The 25,124-nt window shown below is 41.5% G+C and overlaps 1 protein-coding gene across 3 annotated transcripts in view; it reads right to left on the bottom strand.

Annotated features, from left to right (window-relative positions):
- GK (glycerol kinase) overlaps positions 1-25,124 on the bottom strand; it is a 123,165-nt gene that overhangs the window by 19,317 nt on the left and 78,724 nt on the right. For all 3 annotated transcript variants that reach the window (XM_075336493.1, XM_075336495.1, XM_075336494.1), the window contains 8 exons: positions 23,614-23,656; positions 23,435-23,515; positions 23,274-23,352; positions 23,095-23,191; positions 22,577-22,661; positions 18,736-18,856; positions 10,762-10,905; positions 9,125-9,211 (listed from right to left, as the gene is read on the bottom strand). In XM_075336493.1, coding sequence (XP_075192608.1) covers positions 9,125-9,211; positions 10,762-10,905; positions 18,736-18,856; positions 22,577-22,661; positions 23,095-23,191; positions 23,274-23,352; positions 23,435-23,515; positions 23,614-23,656 — 737 coding nt within the window. The remainder of the gene's footprint in view (positions 1-9,124; positions 9,212-10,761; positions 10,906-18,735; positions 18,857-22,576; positions 22,662-23,094; positions 23,192-23,273; positions 23,353-23,434; positions 23,516-23,613; positions 23,657-25,124) is intronic.

Here is a 25,124-nt window from a genome sequence, read left to right as displayed (position 1 = left end):
ATGTTTCTTTAAATAAAAAAAATAAAAAAAAGGGGGCTTTCTACATTTAATTCATTGTAAAGTGTATCAGAAAACATTATTGAAACTAGTTTTTTTATTTTACTAATTTTATCCCAAAGAAATAAAAGTTAACTGTGGACATGTTTAGAATCATTGATAGCTTTTCAAGCATAGAGGTCTGTTGGATAATTTTTCTATGGCAAATCAACATTTTGTTTTCCCACATGGCCAGTTTATTTGTTCTAGATTCTTTTATCTCTTCAAGTTATAGGACAGTATCACAGAGATGCTGATAATGTCCTCAATGATTCAAAAATGAGCGCCCCTACATCCAATATCCAAAGGTGTGCTACGTTATTATAGTTAATAATAATAATAATAATAATGATAATAATAATATAATAATAATTTATTAATATATTTATTAATAATTACAATAATTTGTTTTAAGGAATGTGGATGATTTATGGAATTCTGTGTTTTATATTTCATGTATTGAATAATCTGCTTTCTTTTTATAGAAAGAATGATTGCAATGCAGATTTCTGTGGTTCAAGCAAAGGTTATAAAAGCCATTGAAAGGGTTTTCCATTATTAAGTTACAGATAAAAACAATATTTCTGGTGTTCCCGGTTAGGTACAATCTATACAATGTGACTTTTATGCCTAAATGTAGAGCTCCGGGGCCACACAGTTTTTGAATCTAATTATGTTTTGGATAATAGATTCAAAAAGGGGGGGAAAGATGATGTGGAAAATCACACATATTATTTAAGGTTTTAATTTGTTCATCGATTGGGTTTTTCTATTAAGTTGTCTTTACATTTTTATCTGTGAGGAGGATACAGCAGACAGACATATCTCATGATTGCTCTGATGTAACAAGAATTGTCAGGTTTTGAACATGTCTCAGATGAGCCCATTGCTAATGCAGATTTTGAGTTTTTCCGTAGATGGATCCAGATACCAAGATGCTGGTTGATTCTGCACTGGATATGCTGAGGTTACGCAACATGAGGTATTAAAAATCAAACCACTCCCTCTCATCGGAATAGGAGAATGAGATGAAGATTTGCGATCACTGTGGTTCGTAGAGCGGAAAGGGGTAAGATAGGAAAATGTGGAGTGTGACGTGATAAATCTATAAAGACCGTAGAGAGTGTATATGAGCCCAGGTGGAGGCGCTCTCCTGTTATCAAAAGAGCCGGTGACTGATGGAGCAGGCAACAAAGAAGCAGTGAATGGGCCTAGAGTTGAGAGTCCAATGCAGACCAGTACCTCGGTGGCTCCTGTCACGTCGTCCGTGACATTGGTCACTCCTTGTGTTCTTAAATCCTTACAGGAACAAGCGATTCAGCAAGGAACGGAGTGTGAGACGCAGGGAGCCAGTGACTGAGGAAGGTCTGTGGATAAAGGGCGGTAAGCTTTCTCTGCCATGAGCGCTCTACTCAATAATGGCCCAGGTAACCCATGTGACAAAGGTGTTGGGATGGACAAGATATGGGCGGCACCACTGCTCAGTACCCAGGTGGCCAGACACCTACAGTCTTGTAAGACGTGTGCCTATTAAGGTAGAAAAACTGTAAAGACCTCGTAGCAACACCCCCCTCATCCGCTCTACTGCTCCGGTGATTGCAGATTAGTCATATACATCTACCATGAGTAGGTTTATATGAGTTTTGTGCGTGTTGAGTGAATTTCTTTTCAGGCCTGCTCTGAAACATATCCAGTGTGGAAAACATTACTGCTGAAAAACTCATGGTGCTGGTGGTATGTAAAGATGGAGTTCCTAAAAAGCGGTAAAAGAACATATTCTATAGCAGAGGTCACTATAGAGATCAGTACCTGATGAACCCATCTGCCATTGTGAAGAGGGGAGAAACGCGTTGGGATTCTTTCATGCTAAGTGTCTGACAAATATGTGTTTATTTTATTAGCCTGAGTGTGAATTGGACAGTGTAGGGTCTGTGATTGGACGAGATCTCGTGACTTTACCTGGCCTTATTATTATTATATTGATACAGTGGGTACATGTTATATATGTGAGATATTTAATTTATTTTAGGGTTTGGTCCTTGAATTTGCTGTATCATATTGATTTAAGCTACCAAACAGCTATGTAAATACAGAGTGTGAATATTTAATCTTTGGGAATGGATTGGATATATATAATATTGACGCCTTTTTATCCCTGTATCTCACGGTTTCTAGATTCCCTCACTGACATTAGCAGCACGTATTAGCTTAGCAGTGTAGGGATAGGGAGGGCGAGCCGTCGGTGAGCGGGGGCGCCAATTCGCCTTATAGGGTGCCGACCTCCGCTGTGAGGTAGGGAGAGTTTAGGGCTATTGCCCCAATCCCTGCCCCCTCCTTTATTGGAATATTTAATTGTGTCTATAGTCACATGGGTGTATGTTGTTTGGAATTTTAATGATTATAACATAATCATGTAACGATCCACAAGATAATGGTGAACGCTGCAAATCATGTAACAAATGTTTGTTTTCCTTAATAATTCGATCTTTATATAAGGTATTTTTGGTTTAGTACCTAGAACGTGATTATATTTCTCACAGATACTGCAGATACAGTGTGATATCCTGACCAGTGATGTATGAGCCGTATACAACTGCCTATATAGTGTGTTAAACATGTGTATCCTCCAATTCCAGATCCTAAATCAGTGTCAGGAGCACGTGGTCTCCAGCCAGGAGACTGGGTGATCCTAAAAAGACAAGTCAGAATGAGCCATGAGTCAGAATCAGGTGGACCGATCCAGCTTATCCCACCCACAGCGACTTCCATGAAGCTTGAGGGAAAACCCATCTGGAGACAACAACCACTGTAAAGAGTCCATCGTACCAGCAGAATGAGGGTCACAACACACATAGTGCTGGATTATCTCACATAGAACTTTATGGAGAATTTCTAGATTGGGGATGATACATGGGAAATAATCATAAGGGAACAATGGGTACAGGAACATTACACAAATAAGGGCTCATGGTGGGAAAAACATTATTTGACCTGAACCAATCAATTATTTTAAGGGTTTAAGTGACTTAAGGATAACATACACATAGGTAACTGGTATTGTTTTATTTGTTGGTATTTGAAGCCGTAAAAGTGCTACTCTGTGTTACTGAAGGTAATCGGATCCATGTGTAAGGGAAATCTTGTTAAAGGCCTCCTGGTGGTAGATTATAGACCCCAGACAAGAAGAGATCCAATAGTGTTGTGATACAATTAGGTGTATTAAGGTAGAAAAGTCTCGAAGACGCGGACAGCACTTGGATATTGACTGAGAATCAGTCTTTCAGAAACAGTAACGCTAAAAGCTGCAGCATAACAGTAAGAAGCTTATTCTTACAATTGCCTTACTCTTTCTAATCGATTAATCTCGAAATCTGAGTGAGCTCGTCAGCATTAAATAGTCTGTTCTAGTTACCTATACCTCTGTGAACTGTGTGTGCGGGATGTGATCAACTCTCTGATCAGCAGTCTGTACCAGTGGGGGCAAAGGCTTAGCATTGCTTGTATAGCGGATAGAAAAATGAAAAAGTTGCAGTTAAAGCATTAGAGCTGATGTGTTAGAGGACCACGGTAGGGTCAGAAGGTTAATAAAGTATTTAGGGGGGACTGTTGAGGAGAGCCATAAAATGAAATACTTAATTAACCTCTGGACATAGAGCAGTGTGAGAAATATATCGTTTTGCCTTACATAATTCAGGTTTCAGATCATATACATGACATAGATATAAAGATGGCCGCTATTTCCTGTTATCCACACCTTGCTTGGAATGCAAGGAATGTCCAGATGAAAGAAGACCTCCATATAAGGGAAGATCCCTGGTCAAGCTGGAAATCACAGACCAAACCATCAGCATGGATGCACCAGATGACGTCCCTCCCATCGTCATGGTTTCATCCACTGGAGTCAGACCCGCCCATCAACAGCAACACGGATCTCCCCATTGGCTAGCTCATGGACTGTCCCACTAAATGTGCATATCTGAACTTGTATACGCCCCTAGCCTATATCAAGAGGACGCATGCTCTTCTCTGTCTGTTTTGGTGCCATTTTCTACTGTGACCAAGAAGAGACTTCATATCCGACTGTGTCTGGTGTGAATTCTTTTATGCATGCACTTGGTATATACCAATTCGGCCAGGCAGTAGGCAACTAGTGATCTCTGGTTATGAGTTCACCTTAACAATATATGCCTACAAAGCAGGCCGGGCGTCAGCAGCCGGCAAACCTGGTCAAATGCCGGGGCCCTTGGCTCCCGGGGGGACCCACTCACGGTGGCAGGGGGGCCTGGTACCAGCGCTGTCACCGGCATTCCCCTCCCCGCTGAGGATTGCGCTTTCAATTGTATTGGCATCGCAAGTGCCGATACAATTGAAAGCAATGATGAGAGACGGAGCAGCGCGCTCGCTCTCTTATCATTCTCCCGCTGTGTAACTTGTCGGCGCTCTGAGCCTCTGACAGCTCTGCAGCAGAGCACGGTGACGTCTCCACTGCGCGCCTGCAGTGAGGCCAGAGCGACAGCAGTGGACAAGCCAAGGAGACCAGAGCAGCGGGGGAACGAGGAAAAGTGAGTATGTATGTAATCGTGGTGGCCAGACGACCATGGAGGTGCATTAAATGATACGGCGGCTGTATACTACATGGAGGTGCCTAATGCTATCTGGCTCTGCATTGCACTATATACAGTCTGTATACTACATGATGGTGCCTAATGCTATATGGGACTGCATTGTACTATATACAGGCTGTATTCTACATGAATATGTCCCAAGCCTCTCTTGTGATGTATATACAGCAGTGTTAGTGTTCTCTATGTGCGGCCATGGTTATTAGTGACGGCCACCAATCAGCGTGGCACAGACATGCCCAGGAGGAGCTGGATGGAGACAAGCAGGGGAGGTGAATGAGGCGGTTGCCAGCTTCCCAATATTGGAAATATCTGTAATGTGTCTGTGTGTGCATGTATGATGTGTATATGTATATATATATGTGTATATGTATATGTATGTCAGTGTATATGACTGCGTATAGATTTATGTCTATTTATGTGTGTTTTTGTGAATTTCTCTTTAAATATGTATGTGTACGTATGCCTGTATATGTATGTATCTGTGCATGTCTATGTGTTGATGGGGCCCACTGAGACTCTTTCGCCCAGGGCCCACAAAAACCTGGAGCCGGCCCTGCTACAAAATACAACTGGAATCTTTGTTGCTTAAAGGGAACCTGTTAAAATGAAGATACAATACAATCTGCAGACAGCATATTATAGATCAGGGTAGTTGAGAAGATTGATATATAGTGGTATGCAAAAGTTTGAGCACCCCTTCTCAAAATTACTGTTTGGGCACTCAGCATGGTTAGTACCGAGTAGTACCCCATTTGGCGTGTAAACGCGTTTTGTAGCCAGCTAAGAGTTTGAGGGATTTTCATCCATTCTTCTTTGGAAAAGTATTCCAGTTCTGTGAGGTTCCTGGGTCGTCTTGCATGCACTGCTCTTTTGAGGTCTAGCCACAGATTATCAATGATGTTCAGATAGTGGACTTTGACGGCCATTTTAAAACCTTTAGCTTGAGCCTTTTTAAATTGTCTAATGTGGATTTTGACCTGTGTTTAGGATCATTATCCATTTGTAGAAGCCGTACTCTTTTCAACTTCAGCTTTAACATCATTGAAAATCTGTGGGTAGACCTCTTGACTGGCCACAGAAAGTGTTTAGAAGCTGTGATACTTGCCAAAGGGGTGCTACTAGGTACTACCCATGCAGGGTGCCCAAACTTTTGCATTGGTCCATTTTCCTTGTTTGTTAATTTAAAAATGTAAAAGATGAAAATACATTTTTTTTTTGCCAAAAAAAAAAGAAAAGGAAAGGTTACATTTTTAAATGTATGCCTTTTAGATATTATATAATCTTCAACTTGCTCAACTATTCACAATAACCGTAATTTTGACTAGGGGTGCTGTCACTAGTGTGTTACGGGTGACAGTCATATGATTTCTGGCCATAGAAGGTCACAGCATCTGGCTGTGCAGAATTCTCCCTGACTTTCCATTGCTCCTGCTGTCAGTATTATGTGGTATAAGTAGCTCTCCTGCTGGATTCATCTCTCCCCCTTTTAGACTTAGCAGGAGGTTGCCATCTACCCAGCTGCTGATTTAAAAGTTAAATAATATACCACTCACAGGCTGTCAATTGAGGATGATTTTTTTTTTTTTTAAATTACGGTAATCTTTATTTTAATCAAATCTACAATTGATAATTCGGCCTCAAATATAACCATTATGCATTCAGATTGGCCTCTCGTCAGACACAAAAACTTCTGTTATTTATCTTATACATATGAACAACTACATTTGGAACCAGCTGATATAGTCCCTAACCAGTAGTTTAGGCAAACAAAATGGAAGCTTCAAATATATTAATAGTAACCTAAAAAAGGAACCTTACAGCTTGCCCAAATCCCTAACTGCCACCATGTGGTTATTGCTATATACAGTGCCTACAAGTAGTATTCAACCCCCTGCAGATTTAGCTGGTTTACACATTCGGAATTAACTTGGCATTGTGACATTTGGACTGTAGATCAGCCTGGAAGTGTGAAATGCACTGCAGCAAAAAAGAATATTAGTTCTTTTTTTATTTTTTTTTTAAATTGTGAAAAGTTTATTCAGAGGGTCATTTATTATTCAACCCCTCAAACCACAAGAATTCTGTTTGGTTCCCCTAAAGTATTAAGAAGTATTTCAGGCACAAAGAACAATGAGCTTCACCTGTTTGGATTAATTAATTATCTCTTTTTCCAGCCTTTTCTGACTAATTAAGACCCTCCCCAAACTTGTGAACAGCACTCATACTTGGTCAACATGGGAAAGACAAAAGGAGCATTCCAAGGCCATCAGAGACAAGATCGTGGAGGGTCACAAGGCTGGCAAGGGGTACAAAACCCTTTCCAAGGAGTTGGGCCTACCTGTCTCCACTGTTGGGAGCATCATCCGGAAGTGGAAGGCTTATGGAACTACTGTTAGCCTTCCACGGCCTGGACAGCCTTTGAAAGTTTCCACCCGTGCCGAGGGCAGGCTTGTCTGAAGAGTCAAGGCTAACCCAAGGACAACAAGGAAGGAGCTCCGGGAAGATCTCATGGCAGTGGGGACATTGGTTTCAGTCAATACCATAAGTAACGTACTCCACCGCAATGGTCTCCGTTCCAGACGAGCCTGTAAGGTACCTTTACTTTCAAAGCGTCATGTCAAGGCTCATCTACAGTTTGCTCATGATCACTTGGAGGGCTCTGAGACAGACTGGTTCAAGGTTCTCTGGTCTGATGAGACCAAGATCGAGATCTTTGGTGCCAACCACACACGTGACGTTTGGAGACTGGATGGCACTGCATACGACCCCAAGAATACCATCCCTACAGTCAAGCATGGTGGTGACAGCATCATGCTGTGGGGCTGTTTCTCAGCCAAGGGGCCTGGCCATCTGGTCCGCATCCATGGGAAGATGGATAGCACGGCCTACCTGGAGATTTTGGCCAAGAACCTGCGCTCCTCCATCAAGGATCTTAAGATGGGTCGTCATTTCATCTTCCAACAAGACAACGACCCAAAGCACACAGCCAAGAAAACCAAGGCCTGGTTCAAGAGGGAAAAAAATCAAGGTGTTGCAGTGGCCTAGTCAGTCTCCTGACATTAACCCAATTGAAAACTTGTGGAAGGAGCTCAAGATTAAAGTCCACATGAGACACCCAAAGAACCTAGATAACTTGGAGAAGATCTGCATGGAGGAGTGGGCCAAGATAACTCCAGAGACCTGTGCCGGCCTAATCAGGTCTTATAGAAGACGATTGTTAGCTGTAATTGCAAACAAGGGTTATTCCACAAAATATTAAACCTAGGGGTTGAATAATAATTGACCCACACTTTTATGTTGAAAATTTATTAAAATTTAACTGAGCAACATAACTTGTTGGTTTGTAAGATTTATGCATCTGTTAATAAATCCTGCTCTTGTTTGAAGTTTGCAGGCTAACTTATTTGCATCTTATCAAACCTGCTAAATCTGCAGGGGGTTGAATACTACTTGTAGGCACTGTAACTACCTTACCAACAAAATCCAGGGGAAGTCCGGAATAAAAACGTGGTTAATCCTTCGCTGCTGTTGGTTAAGGAGTCCAATGTAAAAGCAGAATTGAAAATAAAAGATGGTTTATTCAACGCATTTTGAAGTAAACTCAACTTTTCTTCAGCACAGGCCACCAAAAGGTGCATGCTCATTGTCAGGGAGGCAAAGATTTGCAACAGGCCAACGCTGACGCCACTAACAAATCATGTTACTCAGGCCCACAGGTGCAAGATAACACGATTAATGGGATGACTAGTCTGGGACAAAAAAAATACTCCACACGACTAGTCACCCACTAATTAGCATATGGCCACCACAGTGGTTTGCAGTAATTTAGACATGCTTCTTACATAGGGTATTCGAATAACAAGTAAAACTTGGTCATGGTTTGGGAAACTGGGAAATGGGAAAGCTGTCAAGATCAACAGGTAGGTTAATAGGCAGGCTCATTTGAAGAGCAGTGATATTGCTGGACAACACCATATGATTTAAAGTTATTGATATATTCTAAGCTACAGCTGTGTTACCAATATTATATAATACAGAAACTTTACAGTTGACCTTAGCTGCTTAGAAGGATAAATGTAGTGTCTAGTTTAATTTCCCAGCATGTAAGGTGGATAATAACAGAATGCCAAATTTGATGGGAGCTTAATAATACAAATCATAGCTATGTCCAAGATACTGGACAGACAAACACCATCTTTCCTAATGTCCCCATATAGTATTTCCCAATATTGGCTAATCTTGTAGAAGATGAGCTGTCTGGCACCATTTACCTCCAGGAAGAACCCCAATGTCCCACAGTATGCCTCAAAATCTTCATATAATCATTGCATGGATGAATGTGTGTTCCTGATTAAATCTAGTCACAATACATAAGCTATTCCAAAGGTCAGCAAAGTCTAGAGATGCTAATTATAACATATAAAATAAAAACCTAGATAAAGTAAAAAGAAATCTAGAGTTACCATTCCCATTGGTTGTAGCCTCCGAACTTTCCCAGCCCATTGATTTCATCACTGCTTTTTTCCAGCGAGCATATCGGTATTCACTTTCTACAACAAGAATAAATGTAAAAAAAAGTCTAAAGATTTTGTGCAGTATTTTAAGAGTAATAGTTCAACCCTTAAAGTATGGTACTTAAGGGTAAGGCCATTTTATTGTTTTGTTTTTCTAACTCCACATTTCAAAGACATTTTTCCATCAACATAGCCACAGCAGTACCTACTTTTATTAACCCCTTCAAGACCTTAGACGTACTGGTACGTTCAAGGTAGTCTACGTAGACGTACCAGAACGTACCGCATCTTTCCCTGCACATGTTGGCTGAACAGACCAGTTGACCTGTGCCTTTAACAGCAGCAGCAGGCAGATCGAATATCCGCCTGGCGATGTTTGCCAGTTGAATTCCGCTGTCAATCTAGGACAGCAGGATATAATGCGCGCCAGCAGAGAGCGCCTCATTGCCAGTTCCCATTGGAGGCCCCATGATGTGATGGGTTGGCATGACAGCCAGGGGTCAGCTGATGACCCCTGTCATGGGCACAACAAACTTCCTGTGAACGCCGGCTGCGTGTGTTAGCGTTCATAGTAAGTCAGGATTTCAACTGTACAGAACAGTGCTAATGCCTCACAGAAAACAAAACAAAGAAAACAAAACAAAAAAAAACCAAAAAACATATTTGGTATCGCCATGTTCAGAATTGTCCACTTTATCAAAATATAAAATAAAATGAATATGATTGGTAAACAGTATAACGAAAAGAAAAAAAAAATGAAAATCACTAGAAGACAAACTTGAAAAATAGTACTGCTGACTTGCCAGACAGCGCTAATCACGGCAGTAGAGGGGAGAAACTTAAATAGAGAGTGTTAACTCCAATGCTCAAGGTACTGCACGAATTATGGAATTTTCAGATGTTTAGACAAAGATTACTCTGCAATCAAGACTCGAATTTCTCAACTAAAGGTATCATTTTAATCAGCAACCTAGGGCCATTATGGCACTGCCTTTAGTTTATAAAAAAACAAAAAAAAAAAAACAAAAATAAAAACTGTTGGTTGGTAAACCTTTAATGGTTTCTTTCAAATGTACATCTCGTGCTGCAAAAAACAAGCCCTCATACGGGATGTATGTTGATGGAAAAATAAAGTTATGGCTCTTGGAAGGAGGGGAGGAAAAAATGAAAAACGGAAATCGCCAGGTGGTGAAGGGGTTACAGTTGACATGATTTTATCTGTGTTTGATGTCTATGATTTTAGAACAATTTACATTTTTTGAACTTTTACACAATAAAACATATTTTAGAAAATTAATTTGTTTTTCTATTGTTGCATTCAAAGACCCATAATATTTTAATTTTAACATCAGAGCTTTGAGAGAGTTTGGTTTCTGCTGTACGACTGACCATTCAAATTAGCCCTAGTATGTGCTGCCGAGAGCATGACATTTGGTGCGCATAGAAATATTGGATGTATTATTGTTTGTACATATGCACATAAAATGACCGGGCCATTAAACAACCGACAATTAGATTGAATGTAGCGGATCCGCGGTCGTTTAACAGCTGCAATTGTGCCATGTAAATCTATTCTTCGGCTTTACCTTCAGGATTAATCTGTGGTTCGAACCGTTCACAAGTCACTGCAGTCAAATCTCCAGGGTTAAGACTCCAAACGCCCACTCCGTCTGCTGCGCCCGCAGCCATGGCCGCCCCTAACGCAGTGGTTTCAGGCATGGAAGGTTTCACTGTAGAAGAGAAGTAGGTGTTATTCTCACAAGTGCACAAATTGAATTGTAACGGTCTTTGTTAATTTATAAAAATAATATGAAATATAAAAAAGGAAAATTATATAGAAAAAAAATACACCTGTACATACATACAGTACTGCTAAAAGGATTTACGTAGTTGTGGAAAAAAAAAATTATGCAAATTAAGAATTCCATCAAAATCGAAATGTTAATAGTTTATTTTTATTAATTATAAAAATGCAAAGTGAACGAATAAAACAAAATCTAAATAAAATAAAAAATTGGCATGCAAAATCTTTATCTTTGACACATTCAATTCTTTTATATTGCACAGTGAGGGAATTTGTAGGATTATAGTTGAAAAAAAAAAAGTAAGTAAAAAAGACATGAACACTAGTCCATCAGAGTCACAACGAAAGATATATCACAGCAAAATGACTAATATATAGTTTCATTTTTATATATATACTAGCTGCACTGCCCGGGTTAGTAACTGTTGTTAACAAAATAGAATGTATTAACAAAAATGTATTCTGCACACAAAAACTACAAAACAGATAGAAATGTAATTATTAAAAGGCAAAAACTAAGCTAATAGAAGCATTTCACAACATATATTTCAACACCACAGATATTCCACACAGATTTAACTAAATTGGCCAAGTAATGTGCTCCGTCTGTCTCTTTCACCATCTGTCTCTATCTGTCTCCCCACCGACATCTTATTACCTCACATATAAGCTTCTTATACTATGAATGACTTTTGCTCCTATAGCAACCACTCACAGCTCCTACTAATAACCTGTAGTTCCAGGCTCCATTTACTTTAATGGAGCCATGTTTTTTGGAAAGTAACTGTAAAGTGCGGGGTTAAATTTTCCTGTCAAAACAGTCTACGACGTTCCCTGGGTCACATGAGGTGTCTGTGCAAAATTTTGTGACTGTAAATGAGACGGTGCAGATACACTTTTCGTTTCACTTTTTCCCCATTATGTAGATAGGGGCAAAATTGATAAATGGGAACGCGTGGGGTTAAAATTTCGCCACACAACATAGCCTATGACGCTCTCGGGGTCCAGACGTGTGAGTGTGCAAAATTTTGTTATTGTAAATGCGACGGTGCAGATGCCAATCCCGGACAGATAGACGATAGACAAAGATATATATATATCTAATATATATATATATATATCTAATATATATATATATATATATATATATATATATATATATATATATATATATATATATATATATATATATATATATATATATATATATATATATATATATATATATATATATATATATATATATATACATACATACCTATATATACCTACCATTACTTACACTTGAACAATACATAAAGCTGTCAAGGATCAATAAATTCAATCTCTACACTTGTCCAGGAGGCAAAAAGCATGTAACCTGGAGAAGACTAGCTTACCCTGTTAAATCCCATTTATAATCTCTGACAGCGGGATTTAATGTGCTCCAGAGGAGAGCGTGCCATTCCCTGCCGCTGTCGGCAGCCCTGTGACGTGACCACAGGGTGCTGATAGGTTGTCATGACTGCTGGGGGTTAGCTGATGACCCGTCACTGGTATGATGCACTTCCTTTGAATGCTAGCTGAGCACCAGCATTCACAGAAGATCAGCATTTCTGCTGTTCAGAGGGATTGTGAAGAATTGCTTTGATCAGTAGAAGCAATCGGACAGTGCAGGCTTCAGGTCCCCTTAGGGGACTAGTAAAAACAATAAAATATGAAAAGAAAAGAAAAAAAAAATAAATTCAAATCACCCCCCTTTGCCCTATTGAAAATAAAATTAAAACCAAAAAAAAAAACTTCACATATTTGTTAGTGTCATAAATGCCCGATCTATCAAAATAGAAAATAAATTAATCTGATCGGTTAAAGGGCATGATGCAAAAAAAAAAAAAAAAAAAAGCCAGTATTACTTTTTTTTGGTTGCTGCAACATTGTGATAACAGGAGATCAAGGCATCGCATCTACTCAAAAATGGTATTAAAAATGTCAGCTCAGGGCGCAAAAATAAGCTCATAAAGCCCCAGATACCGAAAAATTAGTTGGGTTTTGAAAAACGGTGACTAAAAGGAAATTTTTTTTTAGCTAATCTTTACCACTTATTAAAAAAAAAAAAAAAAAAAAATCTGGTTTCTACAAACTCATACTGACCTGGGTAATCATATTGACAGTCAATTTTAACAAATATTGAATATGGTAGATAAAAAAAAAACAAAAAAAAAACAAAAAAAACCTAAAACAATCATGGAATTGCATTTTTTTTTGCCCTTTCAGCGCACTTGGAATTTTCTGTCCCAGTTTTCCAGTACAATCTGTGGCAGAATGAATGGTGTCATTCAAAAGTTCAACTCATCCTATAAAAAACAGGTCTTTATATGCCTATATTGACTGAAAAAAAAAAAATCTATGGCGCTTAGAATGAGCTACGTGACATTAAAGCCTTTTATTTCTTTTTATTTTATTTAGCGACGTTCTGCTATCCTATGATAAGCCATGGAAAGCATTGCCTGGAGACCTTCCATCCTTCAGACATGCTCTTCAGCAATAACTTTGCTCCCATAATTAAGCAATAGGGCACAACACAGTTACTGGATGATGACTTAGTGTTACGTGTCCCTCTTTCTCTTACTATTAATTGCTATGTATAATTTAGCAGCAGTCAAAATTATTTTTTCTCATTAAAAAGAATCTGCCCAAGAAAGGAAAAAAGTTTCCCATGTATAGCAAAATAACTTTTTAATGGAAAACCAAAAAAAGAAAAATCCGCTTAACTAGTGCTAGCTCTCTTTTTCCGCATTTGATATTCTGCAAGCCAGCAGTGGAGTGGCACCCGAACATATCGGCATTGGAGATATTGTTCCAGCATAACCAACATATAAAAGCATAATGGGGTTTTCAAATCTACTTTTCAAGCCCCTTTGAAGAAGTTCCAAAGACATGGGCAACATTGAGGACCATAGATTTAGTGGTTCACAAAGGGAAACTTAGTGCAGCCAATGAAAGACACATCATGCTTACTTCCCTTCTAAATCAGAACACAACTAGCTGTGCTTTCCGCTCAGAAAAAGAAGCAACCAGTGAACCCATGTAATATCCCAAAAGTTGTTGTGTATGTGCCTTTAAGATGTAGCAGAGCTAGCAGCTCCCTTATTATGTTTGCACTCTGTTAATATTTTCCTTGCCGATAATGTAGATGATAATTTAGCACAGAGAAATGGCTTATATAGGCACAAAGTGCTGTACCTGTTATGTTTTGCTATTAGGAGGTTGTTAAGAGTAAATGAGTTTTCCATTTTGGCATACAGGTCAGCAGGTAGGACCACATTGCCATGGACTTAGCATGGAAGGAGAAGAGACATTGGGTTCCTGTGGGAGTCGACCTGGAGAAGCTGAGGAGGAAGGTAAGAGAGCAGCTATAGCTTCTGTATATTAATTAACTCTTAATTTTTGCCAGGTATGTGAATATAATATAATATAATATAATATAATATAATTATATATATATATAGACTGGCTTGCAACGTCTCCTTAAGGAGAATCGTGTTCCCCCGTGGTCCCCACATAGCTTTCTCATGAGCCAGATCAGACACCCCCATACTTTGCACTGACGAGGGGCAAGCACTCCGAAACACCGTGTCTGCAAATTGGGATTCTTATCTGGCTTATATATCCTGAGTCATATTGCAAAGGATTGTTAAAAATCCACTTGTGACTTTTAGGATCGCTTCTTCCAATAGGTGGCGCTGCGCTAGAGTTTGTCTCCTTTACTCGAGAGACAATTTATGTGTGTGTGTGTCTTATATATATATATATATATATATATTTCTGGGTCTACTGTGAGCAGCCTGCATGGCCTAAACATGCTTCCATGGATGGCCTGCATAGTCTCTAGACTTGTCTCTCATTGAGTATATCTGGGATGTCATTGTGGCAATTGCAAAGAGCGCTATTATCAGTGGATCTTGATTTGTGTGTCCAAGTGCATTCATTGTAGAAGCACATACCTCAGACAACCATTATTTATCTCACTGCTAGCAGCCAAGGCATGTAAGGCTATGTGCGCACCTTGCCATTTTTTGTGACTACAAAGATGCAGCATTTTTGGCTGCTAAAAACGCTCAAAAGTGCGTTTTGCTGCGTTTTTGATCACGGTGTTTTGCTGCGTTTTTCCAATGTATTGCATGGGTGAAAAACGCAGTAAAACACAGAAAAGAATTGACATGACCATTTTTTTTTTCCAGCTCAAAAACGCAGGAAAAAAAAAAAAAAAGTTGTGTACGGACAGCAAAAATGAAAACTCAGACTTTGCTGGGGAAGCAAAGTCATGCAGTTTTGAACCCAAAACTAAACCCGAAAAATGCGCAAAAATTGCTGCAAAAAACGCACTGTGCGCACATAACCTAAGTGTGTGTATTTCTATGCATGGTGTTCACAATTGATAGTGATTAAATTAAGATTAGGGATGAGTGGAATCAGTGTAATGCCGGGTTCATCCTGACTTTACGTAAAGTTCAGTTCGGGACCCGGACTTGACCTGAACGTGATCCTGAAGCCCACTGGAAGTCACTAATTGGGCAGTTTGGCTCTTCGCCCACATACAGCCAGCCATAAACAGAGCATTTCTGAACTTATACTCCTATCCAAAAGCTCGTGTATACGCTCCAGGCTTATGAAAACCTTTCCCATTGGAAAAGGGAACAAGACAGGGATGTCCGTTATCACCCCTTCTTTTCAATCTAGCCATAGAACCATTGGTACTCATCTTGTCAAACCCAAGCACTTTTGCGGGTATCAAGATAAATAAAAAAAACAATACAAACCGCTTTTTTGCGGATGATATTTTGTTTCTATTTTTTTACATTTACCAGTGATTATCGACCTTCTTAATGTATTTGGCTCTTATTCTTGCAATTAAGCACTCAGTAGTTTTCAGGGATACGATATCTACCTGGAAGGCGGCCTGGAAAAAATATTGCCTTTCCTTTAGAATATCAAAGCATCTTCCTTTGTAGTGTAATCCAGAGTTTCCCCAGGGTATGGAGACTATTCTATGTGGTGTAGAGCTGGTATATCTAAGGTTTCTCATCTTATACATTCAGCAGAAGCGAGGTGGTTAACAAATAGGAAGTGCATTGAAAAATACCATCTAGACCCTTCCCACTACATTATTTCCAATATGAACAAATTAAACTCTCCATTATGTCCAACTTAAGGGACGTTATCATTGAATCTAAACAGAATGAACATGATACCATTCTTCTCCATCCAATGGGAACTCCTTCAATATTGGAGTTATACTTTATGATGAAGCCTAGAGTATTGGGAGTACATCCCAAAACGTTCTTCAAATACTGGAGATTACTAATGAATGCTATCGATGAGCGGGTTGGTCTACCTTCCGGAAAATTATTATTAACGAATCCTGGAGACAGACTCAGTTTAAAATGATGCATGGGGCTATCTATCCTTTTAATATTACTAGAGTGGATCCTAGTTCAGACAGGTTAATTTCATGCCCCAAATGCAAACTGCAAAATTCAGACCTTTATCATGGTAATTGGCAGTGGCCCTACACTGCTTCTTTCTGGGGGTCAGTCTTGAATCTGGCAAAAATGCTTTGAAGCTTTATGCGCCCCCTATTGCCTCAAGCAGCACTTCTGCATTACTGGGAAAACTCTGATATAGACAGTAATATAAGCAGAGGTATTCCAAGACTTTTGCACACTATTTTATTGCTGTTCAAAAAGTTGATCCTTAAATATTGGATAACATCCTCCACTCCCTCTATCTCTGAACTGATAACTCAATATAAGCATTATATGGAGATTAAGCCGGGGGTGACGCACTCACAAATAAGGAAGCACAGGCTGGTAGATTTCTATTAAAATGGAATTAGTGTATGGTAAAATATTGCAATAAGCAGGAAAAAGAAAAAATGGTGCATCTTTTTACCTAAATTACAGGGTACATTATGGAAGACCTAAAAAATAGCTTGGCTACCTATTCAGAGGTGGCCTAGGTTAGGAAAGAACGTGACTGAAGCCTGCTTTACACCTTACGATCCCGTATGCGATCGTAACCGCCACCATCGTATGTGCGGCACGTTCAATTTCTTGAATGTGCAGCACAAACGATTAACCCCCGTCACACGTACTTACCCGTCCATACAACCTCACTGTGGGCGGCGAACGTCCACTTCCTGGAGTGGGAGGGACGTTCGGCGTCACAGCGACGTCATGCGGCAGCCGGTCAATAGAAGCGGAGGGGTGGAGTTAAGCGGGACGTAAACATCCCGCCCACCTCCTTCCTTCCGCATTGCTGGCAGGGAGCCGCAGGACGTAGGTAAGATCTGTTAATCATTCCCGGGGTGTTACACACTGCGATGTGTGCTACCCCGGGTACGATGAACAATCTGACGTTCAATTCTAGAGAAATGAATGATGTGCGTGCGATGAACGTATTACCGTTCAATCGCACGTACCTGTCACACACTGCAATGTACCTTACGTTGCCGGATGTGCGTCACTGACGACGTGACCCCGCCGACACATTGTAAGATACATTGCAGCATGTAAAGCAGGCTTAAGTGACTAAATGAACCCCCCCTTTTTTTTATTTCTTGCTCTTTTAACTGAGATGGCTGTTATGTTTGTTTGGATTATTTTAATGTTTTTATGTTCTTAATCTTACAGCACTTTTCACCATCCCGAATGCTGATAAAGGAGTTTCCAACAATGGTAATCATAAATCTATTGTATCTACAAGCTATGTTGTCCCAGTCTGCGTACTGGATGAAAGATTACTATATTTTGATGGGAATGCTAATTATATTGTTTACGGTTTAAAACTTTCAATAAAAATATATGATAAAAAAATAAGTTAAAAAAACCCCTGATCTTAAGGCTATGTGCGCACGTTGCGTATTTGCATGCAGTTACGCTGCGATCTGCACCGCAGCGTAACTGCATGCATCCTGCGTCCCCAGCATAATCTATGAAGATTATGCAGGAGACGTGCGCACGTGGCGTCTTAGAGAGCAGCGCTTCGGCTGCTGCCCGAAGCGCGCGTTCTAAGAAGTGACATGTCACTTCTTTCCTGCGCTCTGCCTGCAGCCCCCGCTCGGTCTATGGGAGGGGCTGCAGTCAGAGCGCATGGAATCGGCTTTTTTTTCCTTCACTACGGACTCTTTCTGCAGCGATTTGAAGCACACGTGTGCTGTTCAAATCGCTGCAGAAATTTCTGCACTGACAGTATGCAACGTGCGCACATAGCCTTACAGTTTGGGTTGGCTCATCTTTAATTGAGATGTTTAAAGTTTTTTTTGCATGTCGGCTTATCAATAATCAATCCTTATATATTCAGAATTTCATGATTTTTCCTTTTGGGGGTCGCAATAACAATTTTGAGGACTGTATATACACACACAAGCTTATATTTATTTGATTCTTTTCAGAAAACTGTTGCCCTTTACAGTGAATAATATACACTTTACCCTGTATTTCTACAAGCATTTAACGTTATATTTTAAAACTAAATGATAGTATATCCAAGTCCTATCAATCAATGTGCTTACCAGACCAATGAAACATGAATTAGACTACTCAGACATAGAGGTGTCGACACAGTGAAGCTAAATTGCAATGTTTGCACTTTAAATTCTAACCTGACGATACTTTGTGGCTGCCACTCAGTCACACTGATTAACAATGTAATTGAACAAGACGGCAATGAGCATAGGATAGATATGTCTACAGAGCACAGACACTGAACTGCTCACCCACTGGGATGCATAGGATATCAGCCTGTAACTGCATGAGGATCTTATTGTTAGTCATGCCCCCATCAACTTGCAGCTGGCTCAGAGGAATTCCACAGTCTTGGTTCATTGCATCTAGAATCTGGTGAGAAAAAAATAAGATTAGGGACGTGGAGACTATTATACACCAGCAACTGTCCCATCACAGATCCCCCACCTGGGCTGAAATAAACCCTTCTGTCTGAATTAATCAGATTTGTGTTCATAGAAACATCTGCAGCTTCTCCTCAATGCTCAGAGTATGCAGCAAAATCCATTCGGGAAATATGATGTGTTACCTTCCAATGACATTTATGAAAATACAGGACATCTCACTATTTCAACCATTAGTGCTGGACAATTCTATCCATAACATGTCATATATTTCTGCTGATCCTGTACTCGAAAGACCAGGTCATATAGTGAAATCCATATAATTCATTCAGCATGGGATTTTCTACTTTAATTGTAAATTTTGACAGTGGCAAGCCATGCTGCAAAAACAATAAAAGGAGGTCTGCTCCTTGCTCCAGCACTGTTACCCTAATGGTCTTCACCGGAATGGATGAATTCCTGACCAGTGGCTGGAGAGATCATGTTAGTGGTCATGACGTCAATGCTTCTGCTTGCGGAAGTCGCCGGGGCAGAGAGCAAAGGTCAGGGGTGAGTATATGGGTTTTGTTTTTTTATTGTTTTAGCACCATGGATCCCCCTATGTTACATGGAAAAAAAATAGATCACGGAACCCAATTAAGCAAGTTTAGCTTCTCAACGTTTAGCAAATGGCACATATACTAAAATACGGTCCATAGTTATGAAACGTAATGATTACTTCTGGCACTGAATGGTTCTGAGAAGGGTTTGCATGTCTCCTTTGGGGACCTGCATGGAAGCTGCCAGCTATTTGAATTAGCATCGACTTGACAGCAAAACAGACAAGAGTCGCGGATGCTCCATTTTATTTCCACTGATCTTGGATTTACCGTATTTTTCGCTTTATAAGACGCACTTTTGTTCCCCCAAAATTTGGGGGAAAGTAGGGGGTGCGTCTTATAAACCGAATATACGGATTATATACTGCAGGGTCCAGGGGAGGTGGGGCCGCTCTGGAGCGGTGCTGGGGGAGCTGGTGGAGGCTGGTATAGACTTGTGAAGCTGAGGGCGGCAGCGTTTGATCTCCTGCACCCGCTCATATAATATGCACAGCTGCTGTCCACCCCTGTGGTGCTGAAATTGCACCACGGTGATGGGCTGGGGGAGCTGTGCATATTATATCTGCCCGTGCTTCCCTTTGATCACAAATGCCCCCTCCCCCTGTGTTATCTATGGCCCCCATGCTGCTACCCATAGTAAAATAATAAACTGTTTACTCACCTCCTCCAGCATCTGCCGTCTCCCTCCTGCCGCTATGATCAGGCATGCAGAGATAACACACTGCTGTGCCCATCACATGACTGGGACTGTGAACCAGGAAATGCAGGAGGCCGGAGCTCAACCCTGAGGAGGGGTACACAGCGCTGGAGAAGGTAAGGAAAGAGTTTATTTTACTAAAAGCAGCAGCATGGGGCAGCGTGTGTGCCAGCCACAGGGGCCAGCGTGCGTGCCAGCCACAGGGGGCAGCGTGCGTGCCAGCCACAGGGGGCAGCGTGCGTGCCAGCCACAGGGGGCAGCGTGCGTGCCAGCCACAGGGGGCAGCGTGCGTGCCAGCCACAGGGGCCAGGGTGCGTGCCAGCCACAGGGGCCAGCGTGCGTGACAGCCACAGGGGGCAGCGTGCGTGACAGCCACAGGGGGCAGCGTGCGTGACAGCCACAGGGGGCAGCGTGCGTGACAGCCACAGGGGGCAGCGTGCGTGACAGCCACAGGGGGCAGCGTGCGTGACAGCCACAGGGGGCAGCGTGCGTGACAGCCACAGGGGGCAGCGTGCGTGACAGCCACAGGGGGCAGCGTGCGTGACAGCCACAGGGGGCTGCGTGCGTGACAGCCACAGGGGGCTGCGTGCGTGACAGCCACAGGGGGCAGCGTGCGTGACAGCCACAGGGGGCTGCGTGCGTGACAGCCACAGGGGGCTGCGTGCGTGACAGCCACAGGGGGCTGCGCGCGTGACAGCCACAGGGGGCAGCGTGCGTGCCAGCCACAGGGGCCAGCGTGCGTGCCAGCCACAGGGGCCAGCGTGCGTGCCAGCCACAGGGGCCAGCGTGCGTGCCAGCCACAGGGGCCAGCGTGCGTGCCAGCCACAGGGGCCAGCGTGCGTGCCAGCCACAGGGGCCAGCGTGCGTGCCAGCCACAGGGGCCAGCGTGCGTGCCAGCCACAGGGGCCAGCGTGCGTGCCAGCCACAGGGGGCAGCGTGCGTGACAGCCACAGGGGGCAGCGTGCGTGACAACCACAGGGGGCAGCGTGTGTGCCAGCCACAGGGGGCCAGTTTGTGCCAGCCACAGGGGGCAGCGTGCCAGCCACAGGGGGCAGCGTGCCAGCCATAGGGGACATGTTGCATCACTGGGGGATGTGTGCCAGGCCAAGGGGGCTATATTCAATATAAGGTGGCCATATCCAGATTAAGGGGGCTAATTTTAGGATGGGGGGCTATGAGGGACATATACTCTATATGATTTGTTAGACAGACACTGGCATTATTAGACGGACCCCATTTATTAAAAAAAATTCTCTATTCCTTCACCAAATTTGGGGGTGCGTCTTATAATCCGGTGCGTCTTATAAAGCGAAAAATACGGTATATAGAAAATCATTCATGTTCACTAGCACATTGTCAAACATCGGTTATTGTGCACACAAATCAAAAAGATCTGCATTTCAATGCAAATTTAGTGACTTTGACATCTCACTAAACGACAGTGTTCAGCAGGGCAGTACAGGTACTCTCATGCCCAAGTTCCTTAAAACTGACTTGAGATTCTAAATCAACCAATATTAGGCTCTGTGCGCACTAGTGCGTTTTACCCGCGGATTTACCCGCGGATTTACCCACGGATTTACCCACGGAAATTTCTTGAGAAATGTCTGCAATCTTTGTGCAGACATTTCCCAGCAAATTCTATGAGAAAAAAAAAAATAGCTGTGCACACTGTGCGGATTTTTCTCAAGAAATTTCCTTGAGAAGAATTTCTCGAGAAAATTTCTTGAGAAAATGAGCATGTCAATTCTTTTCCGCAGGTACCCTGCAGATTTCGGCAGTACAGCCTGCAAAATCCGCAGGGAACCACCCGCGGGAAAATCGCGGCAAATTCACATGCGGATTTGGTGCAGATTTTTTCCGGAGGTCCGGAAATCTTTCACTCCCAGAAGTTTCTCAAGAAATTTTCTTGAGAAAATTCACATTTCTAGTGCGCACATAGCCTTAGACATAGCTGCCATATGCCCTTTACAGGACGTAGCCGTATTTAGTTTATACTGTTTTCATAGCTATTCAAACTGGCCACATATGTCCAAAAACAGAGAAAGGTCAAAAACTGTTTCAGGTAAGATTCTATATGGAGTGATGTGATATAGACAAGACTATAGTCCAATGTGTATGGCTACTTATAAGCAAATCATACACAACAGAGCCTATACTTCTAGGCTGTAATATTTATTTAATGTGCATGGTGGTCTTCCATTTCACCATGACTGATTCTAACCATGGATGATGATAAACAAAAAAAAAAAAAAAAAAAGTCTCTGGCAGATACTCATGTAAAATCTATAGTTTATATACTCAAAAGACAAAAGAAAAACTACCCCCAAAACACAGTGTACGAACCTGGCCAAACTGCTGAAAACTGATATCTTACAATATACATTATAGTATAGAAGACTTCAGCAGTTACCTCTCTGGTCTGGAAACAGACGGCTTCAAGAGCAGCAAATGCAATGTGGTTTTTATTTGTAAACTGTGTCAGACCGCAGATGATTCTAGAAGACAAAACAAGAAAAAAAAAAAAATATATAGTCAAGATGTGTGGACTTCCTTCTAAATTTAGTAAAATGAATAACTAAACAATAAGAGGGACTCTATAAGGAACATCTGATGATTCAGAGTCACATTTAAAGGATTTTAAAAAACGCCCAGTTTAGTATGATGAAATTGCCATAAAAGGTTTTCCCTCATACCCATGACCGATTGATACCATAGGTCACTATTTTTCCACCAGCTGGTGGGGTCAAGACCACTGATGTGGCCATTGTGCAGGGACTTCGTTTGGTTAGAACGCTTATGGTTTCTTCATTGAAATAAAGAAGTTAAAAATATATTTATATATACACATTATTTTGTAATGGTGTAATTCATTTTCTTATGTACAGTAACGAGCGACACATGTTTACATTCATTTTAGGACAGCCATACCCTCTGGCACTGGGCTCCCAATATGGTGCATAAAGGCCTGAAAACGCGGGAACAAAGTAGCAGCCGTAAGATGTTCCAGCTTCAGTAGCAAGTTTTTCTTAAAAACAAAAACAGTGAATATTAATCCCTTGTGCATAAAGTAATGGTGATAAAGTTATACATGGTCAAAAGATACATACCTACTTCTTCGGTTGAATTAACAATACCAAGGTTATCTCGTAACCAGCGTACCACCGCTCCAGCAATGGCCACCGACCCCTAAATTACAAAAAGGATAAAAGCAAGTCATTCAATAAGTCAAGTAGTTTATGGAAAAAATATAAGAAGCTAAAAAACTTACTTCAAGTGCATAGCAGGCAGGTTTATCCCTTCCAAGCTGGTACGCCACTGTGGTCAACAGCCCATGATCTGATACAACAGGCTAAAAGATAAAAAGCAAGACAAATACATGAAGATAGGGCATGATGCCATACAGAAAGTGGAAACTTTGGAAAGCTGGACTTCTCCCCAATTGCTTACTTTTGGGCCAGTATTACACAGCAAGAAACAACCCGTACCATACCTGAAAAAATAAGAGCAGATTATTCGTATTATTACTATTCTCAACATATCAATGTTAAATGTCAGCTGGATTACTGCAATAAAACCACTCATCTTATCTCTTACTACAGCTAGGTTTATTGATCACATAGTTCTAATAGAGTTGTATGGATTGCCAGAGCACATTGAACATTTAGCATCTATCCTGTGGCACGGTCATGAATAAATGGAACCTGGCATCAGATTCAGGATAACCAAACCACGGGCAGTATGGCTGCCTGCGTAATTGCATTCGAATATGTTTGAAACACAGAGCGGTGAACTACAAGAGTCAATCTTGATTGGGTACACCTTGTCGCGCTCGGATTGCTTTTACGTTTTTTGATCAAAATAGTGTAAACCAAGTACCCTACAGTATTTACATGTCAATTAACTTATTTATTTACTGCAGGGTATTTGGTCATTTTTGTTTTATTCTAGGTTCTCTTTGAAACACTGCAGCATTTCAGAGGAAATATAACATTAAGTCCACCTTCACACGTCAATGATTCCGGTACGTATGTCGGAATCACTGACATATGCAGATCCATTAAAGTCAATGGCTCTGCGCACATTTCAATGATTTCTCAGGTACCATGTGTTCCGCATGGAGTTAAGTCTGTTTTTCTCTGGCAGCACTGATGTCACATGGACCACACAGTGGTGTGATCTGTGTGACATGTACCAGAGAAAACACTGCACCGCGAACCCAGTAGTAACAGTGCCAAAGAGAGCAGTGACAGACATCAGCACTACGGACAGCAGCGCTGGGGACAGGGGAGTACAGTATAAAGTTTCTGCTCTCTGTGTGCTATCAGTGATAGTACACGGAGAACAAGTGTGCCAAAATCACGGCGCACGGAGGGCCAAACGCAAGTTCAACACGTCAGTGAAAAACGTGTCCGTTTTTCACTGACGTGTGAAAGAAGCCTAACACCCGGTTGGGAAACTGTTATCTGAATAGTCCAAAGCGGGTTCCGTAGCCTTTTCCCCACCAAAATCCCTTTGATTGATAGACCGAGCTGTCAGTCAACTGGAGCAGGGACTGGGGACTCCTCTCAGACTAGACACTTAAGAGTCAAAGTTCACAGCCAGCTTTATAAAGTGTTTCAGAGGAAAACATAACTGGCTGCAATTGCGCAGCCAGTGTCTGACTCATGTCCTCGAATTAGACCGCAGGAATGTGATGATAGGTTTTCTTTAAAGAAGCGCCCCTTTAAATCATTCTGCAAAAAATAAAAAAGTCTCCAAATACAGTATATATGATTCAAGTAATGTTATTTATTGTTCCTTTTCATCTCAAAATTAACTTCTGCTCTGCGGTTTTATCATGTGATCTGACAGTAACCCCCGTCTACACCTGTGGCACCTATGAATACATCAGGATGCCACAGGGAACTGCATCCTTACCCAGGGTGCAGGGCCCACCACCCATGGTTGCAGGTACCCAA

This window comes from Anomaloglossus baeobatrachus, chromosome 2, assembly GCF_048569485.1.
Source record: "Anomaloglossus baeobatrachus isolate aAnoBae1 chromosome 2, aAnoBae1.hap1, whole genome shotgun sequence".
Lineage (NCBI taxonomy): Eukaryota > Metazoa > Chordata > Amphibia > Anura > Aromobatidae > Anomaloglossus > Anomaloglossus baeobatrachus.
The sequence above is the reverse complement of the archived record's forward strand: the minus strand, read 5'-3'. Positions and strand labels throughout refer to the sequence as shown.